Genomic DNA, 23278 nt, shown 5'->3' with positions numbered 1-23278 from the left:
ATACTTAACAAAAAAGTGTGAAACAACTGAAAATATGTCTTATATTCTAGGTTCTTCAAAGTAGCCACCTTTTGCTTTGATGACTGATTTGCACACTCTTGGCATTCTCTTGATGAGCTTCAAGAGGTAGTCACCGGAAATGGTTTTCACTTCACAGGTGTGCCCTGTCAGGTTTAATAAGTGGTATTTCTTGCCTTATAAATGGGATTGGGACCATCAGTTGTGTTGTGCAGAAGTCTGGTGGATGCACAGCTGATAGTCCTACTGAATAGACTGTTAGAATTTGTATTATGGCAAGAAAAAAGCAGCTAAGTAAAAAAAAACGAGTGGCCATCATTACTTTAAGAAATGAAGGTCAGTCAGTCCGAAAAATTGGGAAAACTTTGAAAGTGTCCCCAAGTGCAGTTGCAAAAACCATCAAGCGCTACAAAGAAACTGGCTCACATGAGGACCGCCCCAGGAAAGGAAGACCAAGAGTCACCTCTGCTTCTGAGGATAAGTTTATCCGAGTCACCAGCCTCAGAAATTGCAGTTTAACAGCAGCTCAGATTAGAGACCAGGTCAATGCCACACAGAGTTCTAGCAGCAGACACATCTCTTCAACAACTGTTAAGAGGAGACTTTGTGCAGCAGGCCTTCTTGGTAAAATAGCTGCTAGGAAACCACTGCTAAGGACAGGAAACAAGCAGAAGAGACTTGTTTGGGCTAAAGAACACAAGGAATGGACATTAGACCAGTGGAAATCTGTGCTTTGGTCTGATGAGTCCAAATTTGAGATCTTTGGTTCCAACCACCGTGTCTTTGTGCGACGCAGAAAAGGTGAACGGATGGACTCTACATGCCTGGTTCCCACCGTGAAGCATGGAGGAGGAGGTATGATGGTGTGGGGGTGCTTTGCTGGTGACACTGTTGGGAATTTATTCAAAATTGAAGGCATACTGAACCAGCATGGCTACCACAGCATCTTGCAGCGGCATGCTATTCCATCCGGTTTGCGTTTAGTTGGACCATCATTTATTTTTCAACAGGACAATGACCCCAAACACACCTCCAGGCTGTGTAAGGGCCAAGAAGGAGAGTGATGGGGTGCTACGCCAGATGACCTGGCCTCCACAGTCACCAGACCTGAACCCAATCGAGATGGTTTCGGGTGAGCTGGACCGCAGAGTGAAGGCAAAAGGGCCAAAAAGTGCTAAGCATCTCTGGGAACTCCTTCAAGATTGTTGGAAGACCATTTCCGGTGACTATCTCTTGAAGCTCATCAAGAGAATGCCAAGAGTGTGCAAAGCAGTCATCAAAGCAAAAGGTGGCTACTTTGAAGAACCTAGAATATAAGACATATTTTCAGTTGTTTCACACTTTTTTGTTAAGTATATAATTCCACATGTGTTAATTTATAGTTTTGATGCCTTCAGTGTGAATGTACAATTTTCATCATCATGAAAATACAGAAAAATCTTTAAATGAGAAGGTGTGTCCAAACTTTTGGTCTGTACTGTACATTTTACATATTTTTTAAGCTCCCTACTGGACTTAAACCTGTGACTATTTGATTGTGTGTACTATGTACCGTAATACAATAACTTAGTATTGCAATGTATAGTAAAATAAACTCTTATGAAGCCCAGTCATTGGCTGAGTTTCATAGTAGCAGCAAGGTGCCGGCAACAGGCACCTTCAGTAGTCCCTCTGGCTACCTTTGTAACCCATTGGCACCCACATTTGCGTTGCAGATTGGCTGATGGGTGTCCAAATGGACAGCCACATAGTTGAAAGCTGTTATATGCCAATGTCAGACATTGACAGTTAGCTCCCTCCACTACTGTTAAAGGCAAATGCCTGCTGTATAACACAGGCAACACCTGTCCTGTATGGAGCAGGCTCAGCTCCCGAGCAGCTCCATGATCCTGTACCAAACCTGGGATGCACATTAACATCCTGTGTCTTAAAGGGGTTAAATAAACCACAAGCAGCATGAATCTAGGACAGTCTTCCTCATTGAAAATATCTATCTATGTCTATTTCTGAAATTCTATGGCACTTCAGAGAAAATATAGTTTAAACAAGCTCCAGGAATGAGAAGACTGAGAGGACTGGTCACCGAGGTGGGACTCCTCCTGCTTCTCCTGTTCAGCTAGATTGATAGGTCTCTCCCTATATTCACATAGGGAAAAAGTTGTCAATCAAGCAGAAGAAGTGAAAGAGGGAGAAATTTTGTCCCCATTGATTAAATTATGTTCTCTCTGAAAAGCCACATTTTTTAATCTAAATATAAATATCTGCAACAAAGTTGTCTTTATTTTTCCTAACATTTTTTTTTCTTTCTGTATAAAATCTTGACCTTATTAACTTTTATTTCTTGTATGGAACTTATGGCATTTTCAGTGTAGTATTATTGGAGTAAGATGAATGAGTCTGCTGTTGTATTTGTGCTGATATTTAGAAGACATCTTAAGATTTTCTTTGTTGCTGTTTGAGGCGGCTGAACACAACTTCAGTTAGAAATGCTAAATAAAAAAAACTTCATTGAATAGAGGTTACCTGAATGATGAGGGGTCCGGGAGACAGGGTCTGTCAGTATCTCAACATGATTGATTAGACTGCAAATATCCTGTGTAAGGGCAGACTATACAAATGGAACAAATACTAACAATAGACATAAAAATCTGAAAACTTGACTTACTCATTGTGCAGAAGCTTCGGAGGCCTTTACTGGCATTTCGTGAATTGGAACAGCCTAAATCAATAATACCATTAGAAGTCAAATATTTGACGATTGAATGTGGAGGGGTATTTGTTAACATTTCACCAAAAGCAGAAACCATTAAACCTTTTCTCTTATAGCTCTAGAAGTTCTTCTTACAAAAAGTAAAGTATGCAGTAAGTTCCTTTTAGTGGCGACTAAAGGCAACTAGAGTTTTTTCATTTAATAGTTTCCTGTACTTTCCGACAACTTGAACTCATTTAAGATATTGAGATATGATAAATAGTCTTTCTTAAAGCACCACTCCAGCAGGTTTTTTTTCAACACTGGAGTGGTGCTTCTAATGTAATGTTCCTCCCAGTCTTTGGCTATGTTCACACGTTGCGTTTTTGCTGCATTTTTTTTCTGCAGGAAAACCTGCTCTCTTGACAGAAAAGAGGCAGCGTCAAAAATGCAGGTTTTGGTGCGTTTTTTTTGCTGCGTTTTTGGTGCATTTTTCAGGATCCCAAAGTTCACCTTTCATTCTACCACAAAGGCATGAACACAGGTCACTAATGGCAGAACATTGAGTTTGTAGGACACTGTTTACTTTCACACTTTGACTGCTGATGAGCTGCTCAGGCATTGTTCAATTTCACACCTTGGTTGGCCACAAGTATTGTTCAATCTCACACCTTGTATCGGTAAATATTTACTTTGTATGCATCACTGATTTAATTAAACTGTACTAATCCAAACTGCTATCTAAGGTGGCCAAGACAAGATGGTAAACTTGGGAAAATCACAAAAATAAATGGGTTTCACATACTTCTATACTTCTAACTGACCAGAAGTCAAAAGATACATCACAAGCTCAATGGAAGATGAGAGTCAAAGCAAAGAACTCATAGACTTATATTGTGACCTCCAGCTCTCTCCATGAAGCACTGGAGCAAACTGGCTGGTCACAAACTGCTGGAGACCGGCAGGAGCGGCGGTGATAAAAGGTGAAGACGTCGGAGGGTGAGTATAGGAGTAGGGTAAGGGACCTTAGATTAGAAGCACTACTCCAGCAGTAAAATAAAAAAATATGCTGGAGTGGTGCTTTAGAATTATTAAAACAAAAATAAATGTACAAGATCGGAATACCCCTTTAAGTCTTTTGATATATTATATTTTTTTTATTTACAGTACATAAGACAACTATACAATGAGAGCTGGTCCTCACGATATAATTACGTAGTAAGCGGCAACATGATATCCATAATGTGGTCCGTTACTGTGTCGATCTTCGCTATTGGAGGTCTTGTAGGGGCTCTCATTGTGATACCAATGGTGAATACTTTAGGAAGGTAAGTGTTTTTTTGTTCAACATAAATTCTCACATAGATTGTGGTATAGTAGAGTTATTAGCACCACAAATCAGAGTCATATAATAGAACTGTAGAAAAAGATTTGAACCGCTCATTCAAATATTATACATTGATCTATTATGGCTAGCCAAAACTTACAAAACTAAACAAGAGTTTACATTTTGATCAGAATGTGTAAGCCCACTGACATATCAAATCAAACCTCTCATTTGGTCCCTCCCTATTCTGTCAGATGTACTGCCATGTGGTGAACACAGCTGCAGTGACACCATACCAGCAGAGGGATGGACCAAGGTGCCCCGCAGCACCCTTGCTGCAAAGTAAAGGTTATATGGCTTAAAGTCACCCACCCCTCAGGCACAGCACCACAGCAACAATGGATGATACACGATATCCATATTGTGGTCTATACTGTGTAACATAGTAACATAGTCACATAGTTTTTAAGATTGAAGGAAGACTAAGTCCATCTAGTTCAACTCATAGCCTAACATGTTGATCCAGAGGAAGGCAAAAAAAAAACATGTGGCAAACACTAAGCTCCACATTGGGGAAAAAAATTCCTTCCTGACTCCATATGGCAATCAGACTAGTTCCCTGGATCAACGCCCTATCAAGGAATCTAGTATATATAACCTGTAATATTATACTTTTCAACAAAGGCATCCAGGCCCTTCTTAAATTTTAGTAGTGAATCACTCATTACAACATCATGCGGAAGAGAACTCCATAGTCTCACTGCTCTTACAGTAAAGAATCCCCGTCTGTGATTATGATTAAACCTTCTTTCCTCCAGATGTAGAAGATGCCCCCTTGTCCCTGTCTCAGGCTTCAGAGTAAAAAGATCAGTAGACAGGTCTTTGTACTGTCCCCTCATATACTTGTACATAGTAATAAGATCACCCCTAAGCCTTCGTTTTTCCAAACTAAATAACCCCAAGTGTAATAACCTGTCTTGGTATTGCAGACCCCCCAGTCCTCTAATAACCTTGGTCGCTCTTCTCTGCACCCGCTCTAGTTCAGCTATGTCTTTCTTATACACCGGAGACCAAAACTGTGCACAGTATTCTAAGTGTGGTCGCACTAGTGACTTGTATAGAGGTAAAATGATGTTCTCTTCATGAGCATCTATGCTTCTTTTAATGCATCCCATTATTTATTTGCCTTTGCAGCAGCTGCCTGACATTGGCCACCAAACGTGAGCTTGTCGTTCACCAATACACCCAGGTCTTTTTCAGTTACAGTTTTGCCCAGTGTTTTACAATTAAGCATATAATTATGCATTTTATTTCTTCTGCCCAAGTGCATTACCTCACATTTATCCCCATTAAAGCTCATTTGCCATTTATCAGCCCAAGCTTCTAGTTTACATAGATCCTCCTGTAATATAAAATTGTCCTCCTCTGTATTGATTACCCTGCAGAGTTTAGTGTCATCTGCAAATATTGAAATACTACTCTGTATGCCCCCTACAAGGTTATTAATAAATACGGTCCCTCGTAAACCCATGTTGATATTGGGTCATGAGGTTATTCTTCTTCAGATACTCTATTATAGCATCTCTTAGGAAACCCTCCAGGATTTTACCCACAGTAGAGGTTAAGCTTACCGGCCTATAATTTCCAAGTTCGGTTTTTGTACCCTTTTTGAATATTGGCACCACATTTGCAATACGCCAGTCGTGTGGTACAGACCCTGTTATTATGGAATCTTCAACCCTAGAACGCATGACCATAAAAATCTACACTCTCAAATACCTGGGGCCTTTTAGGCCCGTGTGCAAATAACATGGAATAACTGAAACTTAAATGACAAACAACTATATACATGAACAATACCTAGAGTTTCAAAATTCTAACTAAAGTAATCATGCAGAAAATAGAAAACAACAGGGCGGGCCTGCGAGGCCCCAGGTATGCGTTCTAGGGTTAAAGATTAAAAATAATGGTCTCTCTATGACGTTACTTAATTCCTGCAGTACTCGCGAGTGTTTCTCATCCGGGTCTGGGGATTTGTCAACTTTAGTGATTTTTAGACGCCACCGTACTTCCTGCTGGGTTAAGCAAGTGACATTTAATGGAGAATTTTTGTCATCACTGATCATGTTTTCTGTCATGCGATTTTCTTGTGTAAATACTGTTGAAAAAAAATCATTTAGCATATTTTCTTTTTCCTCATCCTCATCCACCATTTCACCCAGACTATTTTTAAGGGGGCCAACACTATCATTTTTTAGTTTTTACTATTTATGTAGTTAAAGAATATTTTGGGATTATTTTTAGTGATGATCGAGCATGCTCGTTGCTCGAGATTTACGAGCATGCTCGGGCGAGCACCTATTATCTTCAGCGTGCTCGGGTGTTAAGTTTTCGTCGCTCCGTGAACATGATTTGCAACTGTTTGACAGCTTTAATACATGTGAGGAATGCTAGAAAAACAGTCATTCCTCACATGTATTAAAGCTGTCAGTCGTAAATCATGTTCACGGAGCGACAAAAACGTAATGCCCGAGCACGCTGAAGATAATAGATGCTCGCCCGAGCATGCTCGTAAATCTTGAGCAACGAGCATGTTCGATCATCACTAATTATTTTTACTTTTTCTGGCAATGAGTCTCTCTGTCTCAATCTTTGCTGCCTTGATTGGGTTTTACAGAATTTATTTTATTTTCTATATTTATTTAATGCCTCATCACTACCTACTTGCTTTAGTTCTCTAAATGCTTTCTTTTTGTCACTTATTGCGCCCCTTACAACTCTATTTAGCCATAGTGGTTTCCTCCTATTTCTAGCATGTTTATTCCCATAGGGTATATATTGTGCACAGGTCCTATTCAGGATGCTAATAAATGTCTCTCATTTGCTTTGTGTAGTTTTTTGTCTCAGTATATCGTCCCAGTTTATTGCACTAAGATCATCTCTCAACCGTTGGAAATTTGACTTCCTGAAGTTTAGTGTCCTTGTAACCCCTCTACTACACATCTTATTAAAGGATACATGAAAACTTATTATTTTGTGATCACTATTACCCAAGTGACCCCCAACTCGTATATTTGATATGCGGTTGGGCCTGTTGGTTAGTATTAGGTCTAGCAGTGCCCCCCTTATTGTTGGGTCCTGAACCAGTTATGAAAGGTAATTGTCTCTCACAGTTGTCAAAAACCTATTACCTTTGCTACAGGTTTCTGTTCCCCAATGTACTTCAGGGTAGTTAAAGTCCCTCATAATAATGACTTCTCCTTGAGTCACTGCTTCATCTATTTGCTTTACGAGGATATTCTCCGCTGATTCCATTATTTTTGGAGACTTATAACAAACTCCTATCAGTAATTTATTAATTTTTCCCCCTCCCCTTATCTCCACCCACAGGGACTCTACATTTTCATTAGATTCACATATATTCTCATTCAAGATGGGTTTTAAGGATCATTTTACATATAAACACACACCCCTCCTCGCTTGTTTGTACGGTCATTTCTGAACAGACTATAGCCCTGTAAATTAACTGCCCAGTCATGCCTCTCGTCCAGCCATGTCCCAGATATCCCCACCATGTCATAATTATTTTCCAACAAAATTAATTCTAATTACTTCATTTTGTTGGTGAGGCTTCTGGCATTAGTGTACATGCATTTTGTGTACAGTGCATTGTGAAAGTATTTGGCCTCCTTGAACTTTTCTACCTTTTGCCACATTTCTGGCTTCAAACATAAAGATATAAAATTCAATTTTTTTGGGAAGAATCAACAACAAGTGGGACACAATCGTGAAGTGGAACGAAATTTATTGGATATTTTAAACTTTTTAAACAAATTAAAAACTGAAAAGTGGGGCGTGCAATATTATTCGGCCCCTTTACTTTCAGTGCAGCAAACTCACTGCAGAAGTTCAGTGAGGATCTCTGAATGATCCAATGTTGTCCTAAATGACTGGTAATGATAAATAGAATCCACATGTGTGTAATCAAGTCTCCGTATAAATGCACCTGCTCTGTGATAGTCTCAGGGTTCTGTTTCAAGTGCAGAGAGCGTCATGAAGACCAAGGAACACACCAGGCAGGTCCGAGATACTGTTGTGGCACAGTTTAAAGCTGGATTTTGATACAAAAAGATTTCCCAAGTTTTAAACATCTCAAGGAGCACTGTGGAAGCGATCATATTGAAATGGAAGGAGTATCAGACCACTGCAAATCTTCCAAGACCCGGCCGTCCCACTAAACTTTCATCTCGAACAAGGAGAAGACTGATCAGAGATGCAGCCAAAAGGCCCATGATCACTCTGGATGAACTGCAGAGATCTACAGCTGATGTGGGAGAGTCTGTCCATAGGACAACAATCAGTCGTACACTGCACAAATCTGGCCTTTATGGAAGAGTGGTGTAGCGCCCCGAGGGTTCGGCCGCTACAGGAGTATTGCACCTCAGACCAGAGGTGTGATATTCCACTCCCGGGTAAGGATGGAGTATGGACCAGGGCTCAGTTAGCTGCATACAGCACACACGCCCCGTTTCCGAGGGACAGCTCAGCGGTGCTCCCACTGGACAGAAGTGCAGGAACGACTGACTATGTCCCTGTCTGGAGTGGGGAGGGGGTGGAACACCCAGTGCTGTAGGGGCAGATAGGGGTTGGTTCCTGAGCGTAGGTAGGAGCCCATTGGTTGCTGGTCACCTGGGCTCATGGCTAGAGGGAGGTATAAAAGGTGGGCACCATCTTAGATCTAGGTTCTGTCCAGAGAGGAGAAGACAGGGAGTAGAGGCTCTGTAGGAGCTCTACTCCAGGAGGGCCTAGTGAGAGGCCGAGGAGGAGGTGAAGGGGAGCTGAGATTGCGTCTCATCCCAGCTCCAAGAGAAAGGAACAGGAAGGAACAGAAAAGGAGAAGAAGAGAGAGAAACAGAAGGGCTCAGGAACAAGAAGGTGGAAGGGACCCTAAGAACCCACGAGAATCCAGGGTGAAGGGTCAGGCAGATTAAGGGTACCGGATCCCAAGTTGGTGGAGGAGAAACTACCCTCAGCCAAAGACCGGTCGTCGTGATCATTTATTGGTGCGACTCCTCATCAAACCTGCTAGGAAGGCACCATATAGGACAGCAGAGGACGGGGCCCACGTTTAACCGCACAGGTCTGCGGCAGCTGGACAAAAGTGGGTCACTGGTGAGGCAGGCCAGAGAAAAGACAAAAGGGGGTCCTGAACCATACTTCTGAACTGCCTGGGAGTTGACCGAGCCCCACACCTGGTGGACGCAGCACGGCTCGGGCGGTCACTACCGGTGCCGAAGTGACCCGGAGCACATGAACTGTGAGTAAAGACCCTGGACTGTAACTTGTTGTCTGTGTGCTACTTTGCGCCTCCAGCACTACCGGTACTGGGACTCTCACCACCGTCACTCCCACCATCCACTACACTGCCCTGGGGCCGCACTCTTCCCGTGGGGAGTCACACCACCTCAGCTGCACCCACCATCAGCCCCAGCGGTCTGCCCTGCAGCGGTGGTTCCTAATGACCGCAGATCCATGGGTGGTGTAGTCGAACATTATCTAAAACATCTGAATCACTACCACTGGTCTGACCACCCTGAGCCGTAGGACCGGGCCGCCACTACTACTCCCAGCGTCTCCCTATTGCCCGGTTCCGCATGCCCCGCGGTCCAGGGGGCGCGTCAGCTTTGGCGTAGTCGGCAGGATTTCGTGCCCGCTAACAACGGGTACTGCGCGCCTGAAAAGAGACTGTTTCGCTGTACTAAATATGGCACCCACCCTAGAAGAACGAGCGCCATAATGTGTGCGCCAAAAGACCACAGGAGGCCGCCTCCCATCGTGGGCCGGGTCCCAGAATGGCGCCAAAGAGGAAGCCCGCCCCCAACAACCATGAGCACGGCTGTAGAAATGTCCGTCAACGTGGGGGGGCTGCCCCTGAGAGTGATTGTCAGCAGAATGCCACCGGACCACCCCCCATGGGTGCGGAAGGAGAAGAAAACTGCGGGGCAGGGGGTGGTCTGGATCAGTCTGGCCAGGCCGCACCCAGAGATGGAGAAAGGAACCAGCTCCAGCACTTTGGCAAGGGGCCTGCTGCAAGCCACACCACCATGCAGCCTCACAGAGCTGCTAGCCCACCTCCCCAAGGAGGACCCCGAGTATGCGCGGGCGGCGTTGGAGGAGCTGGACCGGAGGATGGTCCGGGCGCAGCAGGACGTGATCGCCGGGTGGAAAGAAGAAGTGGCCCGGCGGGCTGTGACCCTGCAGCAGGAGGCGCCGTCGACATCCAGCAGCACACCAGCCACCGGGGGCAGTGAAGGCGGAGCGGAGGCTGAAGACGACGCCGCGGAGGAGGCCGCGACAGCAGAAGCACGTAACGGAGACGCCCCTACCCCGAACCCTGGGGCCCCCGACCTGCCCCTGCACCCTGTTGCGGAGCCTAACGTACCTGGACCCGCCGTCGACACCGTGCCTCCACCGCCATCAACCGGCCCCCAGGCCGTCGACGCTGCCAGAGAGCCCCGCCCCACGCCATGCCCTCTGACCCCGGGCGTGCTTAGCAAACCACTGTCGCAGGCCCGGCCGCAAGGCCTAGCGCCCCCGGGCGCCGCTGCCCCGACGGAACCCCCTGCACCCGCTGTACCACCCCAGGGTGCAACTAGGAAACACGCAGCGCGGGCCTGGTCGCAAGGCCGCGTACCCCGGGCGCCGCCAACCCGCTCGCGCCCCCTGCCTCTGCAGTACCACCACTGGGTGCAGATCTCTTCGCCCAACATACCAGTCCGGATGGGCTGCCTTTCATCTGGCCCCCCGAGTTTGTCAACCCCCGCCTTCGGAGGAGCCCGCCCGCGGAGGTTGCAGTACCATCTAAGCCCCTCATACCTGCTCCGGCGCCTCAGGAAACCCCCCAGCTGCCGTTGGAGGACGCCCAGTTTGAATGGGACCCCACAGGGGAGGACCTAATGGGGTTCACAAAGGAAACACGGGCGGACGCAGCCGAATGGCGGGAGGCCTGCCGCCAACAGCTGGAGATGTTTGAGAGGGAGCAGCGAGAGCGGCGCGTGAAACAAGAGAAGCTGCAGGTCCGGAGCGCGGAGCAGAAAATGAAGGCCCGGCGAGATCCCCGAACTGCCCGCAGTCCCCGAGTCACCGGGACTGTTGTGAAGTTCCAGATGGAGCGCGGCTGGGGTTTCATCCGAGACCCCGAGACCATCAGCGACGTGTTCGTGACGAGGAGGGATGTGGAGAGCCACCTGCCGGAGGGTCATCGAGGGCGGGATCTATTTCCAGGGGATGTGGTGTCTTACACCCGACACCAAGGCGTGAAGGGATGGTACGCCCTCCACGTCCACAGAGTAGAGGAGGAGGAGGAACAGCACTACTCAGACTCTGAGTACCAGGAGTAGTGTTGAGCCACCCCCGTAGTGTTCGAGTTCGGTTCGGTTCGTCGAACACCCGTGTGTTCGCCGAACTGTTCGTCGAACTGTTCGTCGAACACCTTCGAACACCGTTAAAACCAATGGCAGGCAAACAAAAACACATAGAAACACATAGAAAACACCTTCAAAGGTGTCCAAAAGCTGACAAACTGCTCAGAAGACACAACTAACACATGGAAAAGTGACAAGTACATATAGTCATGCGAAAAGAAAAGAGGTGGAGGAGTAAAAGGAGGGGGAGACACAAATATAGGCATGTCATGCCCTTCTAAAATCCAAAAAGTGAGAAGCCGACACGTTCAGTCCGCTCCTGCCCGTGCCACCTCCGTGTCGCCGGGTTTGTGCCAGAGCCGCGGTGAACCCTGACGGCCAGCCCCCCTCTCCCAATACTGGTGCCTGTCCGCTGGTGGGTCGAGCGAGCCCCCCTGTGGTGGAGGCAGCTCTAAGCTTTTTAATTTAAATTGTCTCTCTAATTTGAATGAATACACTTTAAATCAATTTACAAGGATCTATTGGAGGGCAAGTCTCATGCCAGCAGCCGCGTAATTCCAGCTCCAGTAGCGTCCACTAAAGCTGCTGCAGTTAAAAAGCTTTTATAAGGATCGAGCTCGGCTGTCCACCGCAAGGCATCCTACTGCCAGTCCCAGCCCCTATGCCTTGGGGTGCCTCCTGATGCTCTTCACTGAGTATCCCGTGGTCCCGAAGCATTTCCTTTGAAAAAATTAAGTGTCCAAACTACAGGTGGTGTAGCTTGCTTAACAGCCGGGATAATCCGCTGATTAGCAGACACTGCTACTAGGCACAAAGTATTTCCTGGGCTAGATGCAGTTAAAAATTTGTAATTAGATACTCTCGTTGGATGCTGAGAAAGCATTCCATAGAGTCTCCTGGCACGCCATATATGATTCTCTTAAAAAGCGTGGGGTAGGGGTCTAGGGGACCCTTTTATAGCCAAAATCACGGCCCTGTATCACAATACGTCACCTAGGCTGAAGATAAATGGAACTGTAGCACCCTGAGGGCTCGGTTGCTACAGAGGTATTGCACCTCACCCAGCGGTGTGATATCTCACTCTCAGGTAAGGATGGAGTGTGGATCAGGACCCGACACCTGCATGCATTACACCACATTGCCGTGGGGCAGGGCGACCAATATGCCTCTGAGATGGGCACGACAGTCCCTGTCCCTGGCTGGAGTGGGGGGAGGGAACACTGAGGAAGGGGAACCCTGTAGTGCAGGAGCAGGGAGGAAGCAGTTCCTGGGTGCAATGAGAAGGGAGTATAAAAGGTGGGCACCATCTTAGTTTAGTGCAGAGAAGTCTGAGCAGAAGTGGCAGGGAGCAGGGGCTCTGCATGAGCTCTGCTCCGGAGGCGGGCCTAGTAACAGAGGCCCAGGCCTGGAAGAGGGAGAAGGAAGGAAAAAGAGCGGAGAAGGCTCCAGGAACGAGGAATGAAGGGATCCCAGGGGTGCGGACGGGCGAGTCGCCACCGCACGCCCGAATCCACCTGCGTGGAGGGGTCAGGCCAAAGGGGGAGACCGGTCCCCGAAACTAGTGGAGGCAGGAAACGACCCTCAGCTAGAAACCGGAGGCTCTGACATTTTATGTGGCGCAGCCCCTCGCTACACCCGCTAGGAAGGCACCACATAGGGTCAGGGAAACTGGCGCCAAGTTTACCAAGAGGAGTCCCGAGGCAGCCGGACAGAAGGGTTGGTAAGAAAGGCCAGAAAAAGGACACACAAAGGGGGTCCTGTGAAGCGCTCCAAAGTTATCTGGGAGTTGTCTGAGCCCCTCACCTGGTGAGCACAGTACGACGTGGGCAGCCGTTACCTGCAGACGTGGTCTGGATAATAAGAACTGTGAGTAAAGGTCCTGGACTGCATCACTGACTCCGTGTCGTTACTGCTGCTGCCCTGCACCATCACCCCCATCCTCCGCATACACTGCTCTGAGGCTATACTCCTCCCGTGGGGAGTTATGCTATGCTCTGCTGCACCCACAACACCAGCCTCAGCGGTCTGCCCTGCAGCAGCGGTTCACTCTGACCGCAATCCACGGGTGGCGTAGTCGGACATTTAAACATCAAAACCACATAAATAGTTCCGCCACTGGTTTGACCACCCTGAGCCACGGAACCGGGTCGCCGCCACAAAGACTACAACCACCAGCATCCTCCAAAAAGGGTCCGGCTCCGGGTGTCCCAAGGCCCAGGGGGTGCATCAGAACATTTTCATCACCTTTCACAATCACCAATGGGACAAGGCAGGGATGTCCTCTGTCCCCTCTCTTATACATCCTAGTGACGGAGCACCTGCTCTCATCAATTCGCCATAACCCCAATATTAGGTGGATTGAGGTGGGAGGCACCGAGTACAAGTGCTCTCTATTTGATGATGATGTCCTAGTATATATCACTCAATCACATATATCCATCCATGCTGTTATGGCTGAAATAGATCACTTTGTTACATGGTCAAATTTTAAAATCATGCAGCGAAGTCTGAGGCCCTCGATGTCTCCCTCCCCAAATCCATATAGGATTCCATCCAGTCCAACTTTCCCTTTGCCTGGCCCTCACAGGGTATCAAATACTTAGGAATTCCTATTCATAGAGACCTCTCCCATCTATGTTATCTTAATTTTGGGCCCTTTATTGAACAACTCCATACAGACCACGGTTGGCAAGTTAGAACTGTAAGATTCACTACGTGAACCACTGGTGTTTTGTGGAAAAGCACATGTACACTGTGTTCCAAATTATTATGCAAAAAGTGTTTAGGAGTGATAAGGGAAGAATTTGTTTGTTTGTCAGTTAAACTCATTGATGGTGATGTGTGTCAGGGCTCTTTATATCACTGTAAGCAATTGCAGACACCTGTGCTAATTAGTTTGGCAGGTGTGTCCAATGAAAGGCAAGACTACTTAAGAAGGCTGTCTCACATTATTAAGCAGCCTACATTTTCTGCCAAAATGGGAAAGAAAAAGGATGTGTCGGCTGCTGAGAGGCAACAAATTGTGGAGTGTTTAGGTCAAGGCATGACTACAATCAACATTGTGCGATGATCAGGATGAAGTGTCTTGGCAATCAAGAAGTATGTAGCTGATTCACAGTACACACGTGTGCGTGCTGATAAGGGCAAATTGAGGACTCTTTCCTACAGGCAATTACGTCAGGTTAAAAGAGCAGCGGCAAAAAAGCCTTGTCATAGCAGCAGACAAGTTTTTGAAGCTGCTGGTGCCTCCAACGTCCCCCGAACAACAAGATGCAGGGTCCTTCAGAGGTTTGCAGCTGTGCATACGCCATCCTGTCGACCTCCTCTATCCACTTCACACAAGCAGAAACAACTCCAGTGGGATAAACATTACATGAAGACTGATTTCAAAACTGTTTTGTTCACGGATGAGTGCCGTGCAGCGCTCGATGGTCCAGATGGATGGAGTGGAGGATGGCTGGTTGATGGACACCCCACGCAAACACGGCTACAGCGCCAACAAGGAGGAGGTGGAGTAATGTTTTGGGCTGGAATAATGGGGAGAGAGATTGTCGGCCCCTTTAGGATCCCTGAAGGCGCTAAAGATGAACTCCATAATGTATGTGGATTTTCTCAAACAGCACTTCCTGCCATGGTTCAAGAAGAAGAACCGTGTATTTCACAGCACGATCATTTTTTTGCATGATAATGCACCATCTCATGCTGCACATAAAACATCTGCATCTCTGGCTGATATGGGCATAAAAGGGGACAAACTTATGGTGTAACCCCCATGCTCCCCTGACCTCTACCCCATTCAGAACCTCTGGAGCATCATCAAAAGGAGTGTCTATGATGGCGAGAGGCAGTTCACATCTAAGCAACACCTCTGGGAGGGTATTCTGTCCTCATGCAAAACAATTGAAGCAGAAACCATCCAAAACCTGACAAATTCAATGGACGAGAGAGTTCAGAAGCTCCTTTCGAACAAGGGGTCCTATGTGAAAATGTAACATCACCTAGAATAAAGTTTTGAGTTGAAAACTGTTTGATTTCAGTTTCTAATAACCTGCTAATGCTTATAATTTCAAAAATGACCATTTTTTTGGTCTTTATTAAAATGAAAAGGTTGATCGAAAAGTTTGGGGGATCTAAGAGTGTGGCAACCCAGTAGTCATGATTACTTCGAATTCTGACAATATGAGGGTCATGTTGCAGGTAGTGCAGCAAGAAGGCACTTATGTGTCTTGCGCATCTCAGAGCCCCAAAATTATTTTCCGGGCTAGATGCAGCTAAAAATTATTATTAATTTTAAATCTGGTGGAGCTTAGTATAGATGGCCTAATAGGATCAGTGCTGCACACTGCTACAAAGCCCAAATTATTTTCCAGCCAAGATACAGATAAACATGATTAGTAATTTTAAATCTGGTGGAGCTTATTATAGATGGCCTAATAGAATCAGTGCTGCACACTGCTACAAAGCCCAAATTATTTTCCAGCCAAGATACAGATAAACATGATTAGTAATTTGAAAGCTTAAAACGGTTGGTAGGGTGATTTTAACCAATCATCAAGCTTTTACTCTCCCCAGGATGACACAGGGGTAGAAAAGTCGTTTCGGATCCATGATTTGTTCATCTTTATGAACGTGAGTCTGTCTACATTATCAGTGGAGAGCCGCGTGCGCTTATCTGTCAGCACACCACCAGCAGCGCTGAACACACGTTCAGACAGAACGCTGGCTGCGGGGCATGACAAGATCTCCAAGGCGTAAGTGGCTAGCTCCGGCCATTTATCCAGATTGGAAGCCCAAAAAGAGCAAGGGTCCAGTGACACAGTCATGGCTTCAATGTTTACTTGGAGATACTCCTGTACCATCGTCTCTAGGCGTTGACTATGTGTCAGACTTCTTGTCTCCTGTGGCCTTGCAAAGGATGGGCTAAAAAAGTGGTGAAATGATTCCGCAAAATTGATGTTACCAGCAGATACTGTGGTTCTGTTACGGTTTGAGTGCTGAACACTTGACGGTCCCACGGTTGGCAAGTTGGAACTGTGAGATTCACTACGTGCACCACTGGTGTTTTGTGGAAAAGCACATGTAAGATTCTGCAACAGTCTCTGCTGATACTCCTGCATGCGTGCATCCCTTTCTATGGCAGGAATAATTTCGGCAAATTTACTTTTGTACCGGGGATCTAACAGTGTGGCAACCCAGTAGTCAGGATTATTTCTAATTCTCACAATTCGAGGGTCATGTTGCAGGTAGTGCAGCAAGAAGGCACTCATGTGTGTTGCGCATCCAGGAGCACCAAGTCCCTGTTGTGTTGGTGGCGAGGTAACAATCATGCTTCCTTCCTCTATCCTCTCCCCCCAACCTCGCACAACAGAAATGTGATCAAGGTCTCCCTCATCTGATGAGTAGTGTTGAGCGATACCTTCCGATATCAGGAAATATCGTATCGGATTGGATCGGGCCGATACCCAAAAAGTATCGGATATCGCCGATTCCGATACCGGAAACCAATGCAAGTCAATGGGACAGAAATATCGGAATGAAAATAAACCCTTTCTTTCCTTGTAGGTTAATTCTACATGAAGGAAAACAACTAAGAATAATGTAGAATGACATGAAAAGCCGGCAATTCAGCAGCGGCATACACCGGTACCCGACAATTTACAACAGAAAGAATAGAACATCACACATAGATTAGGTAGATAGAACCATGTCAGTCACATATATATGAAGTACAGTGACAGTGTTGATTACTGTACTTGTCATTTAGTGTAAAGGATTTATTTAAAAAAATATTAGTGTTTTCGTGCACCGTCTCTTTAAAAAAGCCGGCCGGCAATTCAGCAGCGGTACCTGACAATTTATAACAGACAGAATAGAGCATCACACATAGATTAGGTAGATAGAACCATGTCAGTCACATATATATGAAGTACAGTGACAGTGTTGATTACTGTACTTGTCATTTAGTGTAAAGGATTTATTTAAAAAAATATTAGTGTTTTCGTGCACCGTCTCTTTAAAAAAGCCGGCCGGCAATTCAGCATCTGTACCTGACAATTTATAACAGACAGAATAGAGCTTCACACATAGATTAGATAGATAGAAACATGTCAGTCACATATATATGAAGTACAGTGACAGTGTTGATTACTGTACTTGTCATTTAGTGTAAAGGATTTATTTAAAAAAATATTAGTGTTTTCATGCACCGTCTCTTTAAAAAAGCCGGCCGGCAATTCAGCATCTGTACCCGACAATTTAGAATAGAAAGAATAGAGAATCACACATAGATTAGATAGACAGAAACATGTCAGTCACATATATATGAAGTACAGTGACAGTGTTGATTACTGTACTTGTCATTTAGTGTTAAAATAAAGGATTTATTTAAAAAAAAATTGGCGTGGGGTTCCCCTTAATTTTAGGCTCTAGCGGAGGTTAAGCAGACAGCTGGGGCAAATGTTTGAAGCCTGGGAAGGGGGTAATACCCACGGAGCTTCCCAGGCTACTAATATCAGCCCCCAGCTGAATACCTAGCCTTTACTAGCTATTAAAATGGGGGACCCCCCCCCAAAAAATAACGTGGGGTCCCCCCTAATTTAATAGCTAGCAAAGGCTAGGCAGACAGCTGGGGGCTGATTTTAATAGCCCAGGAAGGGTGCTATGAATATTGGCCCCCTCCCAGGCTAGAAACACCAGCCGTCAGCCGCCCCAGAAATGGCGCATCCATAGGATGCGCCAATTCTGGCACTTAGCCTCGCTCTTCCCACTGCCCTGTAGCGGTGGCAGTGGGGTAATAGGGCTGGGGTTGATGTCAGCTTATAATGCCAGCTGACATCAAGCCCAGGTTAGTAATGGAGAGGCGTCTATAAGACACCCCCATTACTAACCCCATAGTCAAAGTTAAAGAAAAACACAAACACCCAGAATAAAGTCCTTTAATTGAAATAAACACACAATTCTTTATTGTTCTAAATTAAACCATACTTACCATCACGCCCATTCCAGCTGAAGCCAACGATCTCCTGCAATAAAAGTAAAATAATAAAGCAACATCATCCTTACCTTTCCATGGTTCCCACGACAGCTTCAGCTCTGCTACATCGAGATGACAGGCTGGACCGCAGCAGAACGCTGCCATCCAGCCTGTCATCCCACAGACACTGAGAAGCGCAGGCATGCTTGCGCTCCTCAGTGTCTCTCTGTGACGTCATCCAGATGAGCCGAGTTCATGTCCAATGAACTCAGCTCACCTCATGCACGTCACTGACAGCGTGGGAAAATTCTCACGCTGAAGCGCTGAGTGCTGGAGAATTTTCCCACGCTGTCAGTGACGTGCATGAGGTGAGCTCATGTCCAATGAACTCAGCTCACCTCATGCACGTCACTGACAGCGTGGGAAAATTCTCCTGCACTCAGCGCCTCAGCGTGAGAATTTTCCCACGCTGTCAGTGACGTGCATGAGGTGAGCTGAGTTCATTGGACATGACCTCGGCTCATCTTTATGCCGTCACAGAGAGACACTGAGGAGTGGAAGCATGCCTGCGCTTCTCAGTGTCTGCGGGATGACAGGCTGAATGGCAGCGTTCTGCTGCGGTCCAGCCTGTCATCTCGATGTAGCAGAGCTGGAGCTGTCGTGGGAGCCATGGAAAGGTAAGGATGAGGTTGCTTTATTATTTTACTTTTATTGCAGGAGATCGTTGGCTTCAGCTGGAATGGGCGTGATGGTAAGTATGGTTTAATTTAGAACAATAAAGAATTGTGTGTTTATTTCAATTAAAGGACTTTATTCTGGGTGTTGTGTTTTTTTAAATACTTTACTAGAAATTCATGGTGGTCATGTCTAATATTGGCGTGACCCCATGAATTTCGGGCTTAGGGCCAGCTGATAATGCCAAGCTGGCCTTAACCCCTTTATTACCCAGTGAGCCACCGCACCAGGGCCCTGGATGAGTTGGGTACAGCGCCAGAAGATGGCGCTTCTATGAACGCGCCATTTTCTGGGGCGGCTGCGGACTGCAATTTGCAGCGGGGGTGGCCCAGAAAGCTTGGGCCTCCCTGCGCTGCGGATTCCAGCCCCCAGCTGCCTAGTTGTACCTGGCTGGGCACAAAAATAGGGCGAAGCCCCACGCATTTTTTTTTTTAATTATTTCATGAAATTCATGGAATAATTAAGAAAAAAAGGGCTTCCCTATATTGTTGTGTCCAACCAGGTACAAATAGGCAGCTGGTGGTTGGGGGCAGCCCATTCCTGCCTGCTGTACCTGACTGGACACAAATATAGTGCGAAGCCCCACGTCAATTTTTTTTTAATTATTTCATGAAATAATTTTTTTAAAAAAGGGCTTCCCTATATTGTTGTGTCCGGCCAGGTACAAATAGGCAGCTGGTGGTTGGGGGCAGCCCGTTCCTGCCTGCTGTACCTGGCTGGACACAAATATAGGGCGAAGCCCCACATAATTTTTTTTTAATTATTTCATGAATTTCCTGAAATAATTAAAAAAAAATTGACGTGGGGCTTTGCACTATATTTGTGTCCAGCCAGGTACAGCAGGCAGGAACGGGCTGCCCCCAACCACCAGCTGCCTATTTGTACCTGGTTGGACACAACAATATAGGGAAGCCCTTTTTTTCTTAATTATTCCATGAATTTCATGAAATAATTAAAAAAAAAAAAAACGTGGAGCTTCTCCCTATTTTTGTGTCCAGCCAGGTACAACTAGGCAGCTGGGGGCTGGAATCTGCAGCGCAGGGAGGCCCAAGCTTTCTGCCCCCCCCACCCCCGCTGAAAATTGCAGTCCGCAGCCGCCCCGGAAAATGGCGCGTTCATAGAAGCTGGATGCTGTACCTGGCTGGCATACAAAAATATGGCGAAGCCCACGTCAAAAGTTTTGGGAAAAATTAATTAAAAAATAAATAATAATTTAGGGACTGCATCTTTATTAACTCCTCAAATGTCATTTAGTGTTAAAATAAAGGATTTATTTAAAAAAAAAATGGCGTGGGATCCCCCATAATTTTAGTCTCTAGCGGAGGTTAAGCAGACGGCTGGGGCAGATGTTTGAAGCCTGGGAAGGGGGTAAAACCCACGGAGCTTCCCAGGCTACTAATATCAGCCCCCAGCTGAATACCTAGCCTTTACTAGCTATTAAAATGGGGGACCCCCCCCAAAAAAAATGACGTGGGGTCCCCCCTATTTTAATAGCTAGCAAAGGCTATGCAGACAGCTGGGGGCTGATATTAATAGCCCAGGAAGGGTGCCATGAATATTGGCCCCCTCCCAGGCTAGAAACACCAGCCGTCAGCCGCCCCAGAAATGGCGCATCCATAGGATGCTCCAATTCTGGCACTTAGCGTCGCTCTTCCACGCTGCCCTGGTGCGGTGGCAGGGGGTAATAGTGGTGGGGTTCATGTCAGCGCCAGCTGCCATGAAGCCCAGGTTAGTAATGATGGGCGTCTATAAGACACCCCCATTACTAACCTACAAAGTGTTAAAAAGAAAACACACACTACACCCAGAAAAAAATAATTTATTTGAAATAAAACACACCATTTTATTTAATTCTTAGTTTACTAAAAATAATAGTTACCTGTCCACGTTCCTGCGCTGATCTCCCATGCACAGCTGTCACATCTGGAGATGGTGACAGCTGTGCATGGCTGCTGTAAGCTCACGCTGCCGGGAACACGTCCGCTCCCGGCAGCGGGAGCCACTGACTGAGGTCATCGGAGTGCATTCAGTCAGCGCAGCTCCGGAGACCTCCTTTACGGCACTGCTGTACCGTGGGAATTTCTCACGATACAGCAGGGCCGTAAAGCAGCTAACCGGAGCAGCGCTGCCTGAACTCCGGTGAACCCTTACGGCCCCGTCATTCTAGCGGTGGCAGCGGTTCAGAGCGGTCACATTCTATGTGGCTGCTCTGAACTGGAGATCTTCGTGGGACACTCGTGGACTACTACGGAGGGGTAAGGATAAGGTTGTGGTTTATTATTTTACATTTTATTACAGGAGATCGATGGCTTCGGGGAATTAGGTGTCTAGGTGAGTATAGGTGTAGTTTTTTATTTTTTACTTTATTTTAGGTGGCGATCAGCGGGGACAGGTAATGTATGAACTAATTTATTTTAGGCAACCACTGGCCACCAATGACATGTATTTAAAATTTATTGGGGCACAGTAGGGCAATTTAAATAGCAGGATCAGGCTGATGGGAACTACTGCTCCCATCGAGCTGATCCTGCTGGCACGAGTGGACGAGGGACAGACATAGGCCGATGGGAGTAGTAGTGTCACATCGGCCTATGTCTGCCTGCACGCACACACCCCGCACACAGACACCCCGCACACAGACACCCCGCACACAGACACCCCGCACACACACACCCCGCACACACACACCCCGCACACACACACCCCGCACACACACACCCCGCACACACAAACCCCGCACACACACACCCCGCACACAGACACCCTGCACACACACACCCCGCACACTCACACCCCGCACACAGACACCCCGCACACACACTAATCATGATGGGTCTGGGAGGTGAGGCTGACCTGTGCGGCCGTGGGAAAGTTCATGTGAGTTCATGCAATGCAGTCAAGCATGAACTCACATGAACCCTCTGAGGGCACCGCGGCGACTTCAAATGAACAGCTGATCGGCATCACCTGATACCTCAGCTGTTCATTTGAAATAACCGGCGGGAAAGCGCAGCACAGAACGGGAAAGCCGGCGGTGAAGTCTTTTCACTGCCGGCTTCCCCGCCCGGGTCCTTCGCTCCTTGGTGCTGTGCTCCCCGCCCGGTCCTAATTTACGATTGGGATGGGAGGTGGCGAGGGGAGCGGAGGATCGGGGTGGGAGGCTGCGGGGAAGCAGTATGGGGCTGTGCGATTGTTTAAAAGCCGGCGGCTTTTTACCGCGCGCCGGCTTTTAAACAATCAGGAGAATTCTCTCACGCTGGGATGGCATTCTGATGACAGGCTGGATCGCGCTGCCATCCAACTTGTCATCCTTCACAGACACTGCAGAGCACAGGCATTATGGGAACTTCCGATTCCGGTATTCGATATTGTAAAAGAATCGGAATTAAGTATCGGAATTCCGATACCGCGAATATCGGCCGATACCCGATATTTCAGTATCGGAATGCTCAACACTACTGATGAGTCTTCCATCAGTTCGTCCTCCACTCTTCCTGGGCTCCTGCACCTTCCTCACTAGTTTGGCTGCTACCATGCGCCCTGGTAAATCCATCTCCCCCACCCTCACATGCCTGCCGCCTTGGTGCTGCCGACCGTCTGGACCTTGCAGATGTTAGCCCTTCCGCATACAACTCCTCCTCCTCTACTTCCTCCACCTCCTCTTGTGCCACCACCTGACTCCGAATTCTGTTTAACATGTGCTCCAGCATGTAAATCACCGGAATAGTCATGCTGATAATGGCATCGTCAGCACTAAACATCTTCGTCGCCATTTCAAAACTGTGCAGAAGGGTGCATAGGTCCCTGATCTGAGACCACTCCTCCAGCGTGATTTGCCCCACCTCTGGATCTCGTTGGCCCAGGCTATACGTCAGAACGTATTGCACCAGGGCTTGTCGGTGCTGCCACAGTCGCTGCAACATGTGCAGAGTTGAATTCCACCGGGTAGGCACATCGCATTTTAGCCGGTGAAGTGGCAGGCCCAACGACTTCTGTAGAGATGTAAGTCGCTGAGCTGCGGGATGCGAACGGCGGAAGTGAGCACACAGCGACCGTGCCCTCTGCAGAAGGCCATCTAGTCTGGGATAGTGGGCTAAAAATTGCTGGACAAC

The 23278-nt window shown here is 47.0% G+C and overlaps 1 protein-coding gene across 2 annotated transcripts in view; it reads left to right on the top strand.

Moving 5' to 3' along the window:
• SLC2A9 (solute carrier family 2 member 9) overlaps nucleotides 1-23278 on the top strand; it is a 741777-nt gene that overhangs the window by 243238 nt on the left and 475261 nt on the right. For both annotated transcript variants that reach the window (XM_073648512.1, XM_073648502.1), the window contains exon 4: nucleotides 3875-4035. In XM_073648512.1, coding sequence (XP_073504613.1) covers nucleotides 3875-4035 — 161 coding nt within the window. The remainder of the gene's footprint in view (nucleotides 1-3874; nucleotides 4036-23278) is intronic.

This window comes from Phyllobates terribilis, unplaced genomic scaffold, assembly GCF_046119375.1.
Source record: "Phyllobates terribilis strain yellow unplaced genomic scaffold, ASM4611937v1 Scaffold_1__5_contigs__length_1240528914, whole genome shotgun sequence".
Classification (NCBI taxonomy): Eukaryota; Metazoa; Chordata; class Amphibia; order Anura; family Dendrobatidae; genus Phyllobates; species Phyllobates terribilis.
This window is presented reverse-complemented; position numbering and strand designations above follow the sequence as displayed.